Here is a 3,903-nt window from a genome sequence, read left to right as displayed (position 1 = left end):
TTCTTTGGATACTGGAATTACTGTTGGAGACCCCACTGTAAGCATTCTCTCCTACCCATCTAGTAGCAAATTGTTTCTTACTTGGAGTGCTCTGAGTAAGAAAATTTTGGCCTATCAGTTGGGATCTCTGTTTTTATTTCTGCAAATCTTTGGTGTATATGTGGTATTTCTTGCTATGTCTTTATCTATTTACTGTGAAGTTGTTGTTGAAGATTCTAGGGTTGTTATTAAGTTCTTTATGAGATTTGATTGATCTGTTTGTTTGCTGGTTCTTGTCTACTTATTATCTGTTCCTTTTATTGTTGTTGTTCTAACCCTTTCTGGTAGAAGAGAGGGTCCTTGAGTATACCTGTCAAGGGACTTGAGTGTCCTTGAATCAGGCCACTGCTCTTGCACCCTTTAGGTGTTTATCTGCCTTGCTTGTCTATCTGCTATTGTGTTACTCTTAGTTGTGTTGTTTGGTTGTATTTTACTTATCATCATGGCTGATGTTGTAGATGATAATTTGAGACCCATTGTGGAGGATATTGAACATGATGTTAATGTCTTTGGCACCCTTATGAGCAAATTGGATTTTGGTGACCCTCTATATCTGCATGCTAGTGACACCACTGGCACACCCTTAATTAACCTAAATTTAAAAGGAACTGGAAATTATAAAGTTTGGTCATGTGCTATGGAACTTGCTCTTGAAACTAAGAATAAAATTGGGTTTATAAATGGAACTTGTATGAGACCTGATGATAATGAAATTCTAGCAAAACAATGGGATAGATGCAATTATGTGGTTTTATCTTGGATTTTAAGTTCTGTTTCTGAAGAAGTCTATATGAGTCAAATTTTTTCAAAAGAAGCTGCTACTGGTTGGCAGGAACTTAAAAGAAACATATGATAAGGTTGATGGTTCAATTATTTTTAACCTGCATCACAGAATTAACTCTTTAACTCAAAATGGTAGTCCCATTTCTGACTACTATCATAAACTCAACTCTTTGTGGAGACAATATGATGCTTTAACTAAATTGCCTACTTGTGTTTGTAATGCTTCTGCTAAGTTTAAAACCTATAATCAAAACATGAAGTTAATGCAATTTTAATGGGGTTGGATGAAGTGTATATACCTGTGAGAAGTCAACTTCTAATTAGGGACCCTCTCCCTAGTGTCAAAACTGCTTTTAATATCATTTCTAGAGAAGAATCTCACAGAGGCATACCTTCTAGTGATTCAGTTTCAAAACCTCAAAATTGTGCTTTTGTGTCAAAAACCTTTGGAAATAGGAAAAATCTGGGAAGAGGTCAGTCATCTCAAAATTAGAATCAATCTTCAAACTGGAACCAGTCTTCAAACTGGAACCAGAATTTTCAAAATAGAGCACCTAATCCCTCTCTTAAGTGTGATAATTGTCATAAAATTGGGCATACCAAGGAAAGATGTTATGGATTAGTTGGTTCTCCTGGTGGTTATGGAAAGAAACATGTGTATCAAAACTTTATCAGAAACTCCTCTAGCAACAACTCTAATGTAATTGAGAGCAAATCATCCACTCCTGCCTCTCCTTCCACCTCATCCAGCTATGGAGCTGGACCCTCAAACACTCACCCACAACCTACTTCAACCTCACCATTTAGTAGTGAACAACTCAATTTCCTGATGCAAATGTTAAGTGATAAATCTGTCTCAACATCTGTACAGTCTCACATGGCAGGTACATTTTTTAATTCTAATTCTTTTTTCAACTCAAATTTTTCAAGATTCTTCTGTTCTAATTCTCTCATGCAAACTTTCTCAAAAACCCTCAAAAAATGGATTTCTGACTCTGGAGCTACACAACATATGACATGTTGTGACAAATGGCTTTTTAATGTTGAGGATGTCTCTAACTTGGGTATTACTGTTGGGCATCCAAATGGGACCCAAGCCAAGGTTTTAAAGATAGGAAATTTTAAACTTACTGACAACATCACTCTGTTTGGTATCCTATATGTACCTGAATACTGTGTCAACCTTTTTTCTGTGCACAATTTAGCTAGGGATAGCAGAATGTATATAAGTTTTGATGAAAATAATTGCTATGTTCAGGATTTGAATACAGGAACCCTAATGGGGACTGGTAGTGAGGCTGGTGGCCTCTACATCTTTGATGCATACATCAAAGGTGAGACTGCTTTGTCACACAACAGTGTGAACTCTATTGTTATATTTCTGTGCATACCTGGCATGATAGGCTTGCTCATCCTTCTGACTAAGTCTTGAACATCTTACATGAACAACTTAACATTAAAAAACAATGTAATACCTCTCCTTGTGAAACTTGCCATAAGGCAAAGCAAACCAGAGAACCATTTCCTCTTAGTGAGCACCAAAGTAAAGCTTTGAGTGATCTTGTTCATCAGATTTATGGGGACCCTACAAAGTCCAAAGTAAAGAAGGATTTAGATACTTCTTGAACATTGTTGATGATTTCACTAGGGCTGTGTGGGTGTTCTTACTCAAAGGGAAGGATGATACTTTTGATAACTTTATAACCTTTTATAATTTGTTAAGAAATCAGTTTCAAACAACCATAAAAGTTGTAAGGAGTGATAATGGGAGTGAATTTACTAATCTTAGAATGAACCAATTTTTTAAATTGAATGGTATCATCCATCAAACTTCATGTGCCTACACCCCACAACAAAATGGGATTGCTGAAAGGAAACATAGGCATCTCCTAAATGTCTCTAGATCCCTTATGTTTCAAGGAGGGATTCCCCTAAATATGTGGCCTGAATGCATTCTGACTGCTACCTTTCTTATAAACAGGTTACCCTCTTCTGTTTTATCTGGAAAGTCACCTTATGAAATGGTCTTTAATTGTAAACCTAACCTCTCTTTCTTAAGAGCTTTTGGGTGTCTTTGCTTTGCCACTGTTTTAAATAATAATGACAAATTCAGTACCAGATCAAATAAATGTGTTCTTATTGGATACTCTGAGGGGAAAAAGGCTTATAAACTCTTTTGTTTGGATAATAAAAGCATTCTCTATTCTAGAGATGTTAGGTTTTATGAAAATATCTTTCCTTTTAAAATAAACAACAAAGACTGTGTTGGTGATGATTCTGGTACAACTCACTTGAACTTTTTTAACAATAATTGGTTTGATGATAATAACTCCTTAAGTCCCAATGATGATAGGAGAGGGACTTCAAATGGTGATGGCAATGCACACAATGGTCTTGGTAGCACACTTAGAGCTGCCAGAAGTGATTCTGGTAGCACACATAGTGTTGCTAGACCTTATGATACAAATGCAACACCCATTGAAGAACAAAACAATTCTGAGGGCAATCTCAACCATGAAACTGAACCATCTCATGAACCTGACCAAGCTGTTAACCTTAGAAGGTCTAATAGGGTTACCAAGCAACCCAGCCACCTTGAAGACTTTGTTCTTAATACTAAAACTAGACATAGCATTACTAATGTTGTTAATTTTGCCAAGTTAAGTTATGAAAACTTGTGTTTTGCTTCCAACTTAAATAAGATCATTGAACCCTCTTCCTATGATGAGGCTTGAAAAAACCCACACTGGGTGGATGCAATGAACTCAGAAATGGAGGCCCTCCATAAAAATGGCACTTGGGACTTGACCTATCTCCCTGAAAACAGAAGACCCATTGGCTGCAAATGGGTCTTTAAAGTCAAATACAAATCTAATGGAGAGGTTGACAGATATAAAGCAAGACTTGTTGCCAAGGGGTATGATCAAAGATTGGGTATTGACTTTGATGAAACCTTCTCTCCTATTGTAAAAATTGTTACCATTAGATGCATGATTTCTGTTTCTGTTCAAAACAACTGGCCTATCTACCAGTTGGATGTTAACAATGCTTTCCTTTATGGTGACCTTGATGAAGATGTTT

At 36.5% G+C, this 3,903-nt stretch overlaps 1 protein-coding gene across 1 annotated transcript; it reads left to right on the top strand.

Moving 5' to 3' along the window:
• Nucleotides 1–481: 481 nt before the first annotated feature.
• LOC122610587 lies at nucleotides 482–3,557 on the top strand. The gene is made up of 4 exons (XM_043783564.1): nucleotides 482–863; nucleotides 1,192–1,295; nucleotides 1,427–2,156; nucleotides 2,395–3,557. The coding sequence occupies exons 1-4, from the start codon at nucleotides 482–484 to the stop codon at nucleotides 3,555–3,557; spliced, it is 2,379 nt and encodes a 792-aa protein (XP_043639499.1).
• The last annotated feature ends 346 nt before the right edge of the window (nucleotides 3,558–3,903 follow it).

Source organism: Erigeron canadensis, chromosome 8 (genome assembly GCF_010389155.1).
Source record: "Erigeron canadensis isolate Cc75 chromosome 8, C_canadensis_v1, whole genome shotgun sequence".
NCBI lineage: Eukaryota > Viridiplantae > Streptophyta > Magnoliopsida > Asterales > Asteraceae > Erigeron > Erigeron canadensis.
This window is presented reverse-complemented; position numbering and strand designations above follow the sequence as displayed.

Excerpts from the sequence above, each read along its gene's own strand:
- LOC122610587 (XM_043783564.1), top strand. The coding sequence starts at position 482 with ATGGCTGATGTTGTAGATGATAATTTGAGACCCATTGTGGAGGATATT. Across the intron at positions 1,296-1,426 it reads TAGGAAAAATCTGGGAAGAG|GAAAGATGTTATGGATTAGT; the intron begins GTCAGTCATCTC and ends GGGCATACCAAG. Across the intron at positions 2,157-2,394 it reads CTTTGATGCATACATCAAAG|ATTTATGGGGACCCTACAAA; the intron begins GTGAGACTGCTT and ends CTTGTTCATCAG.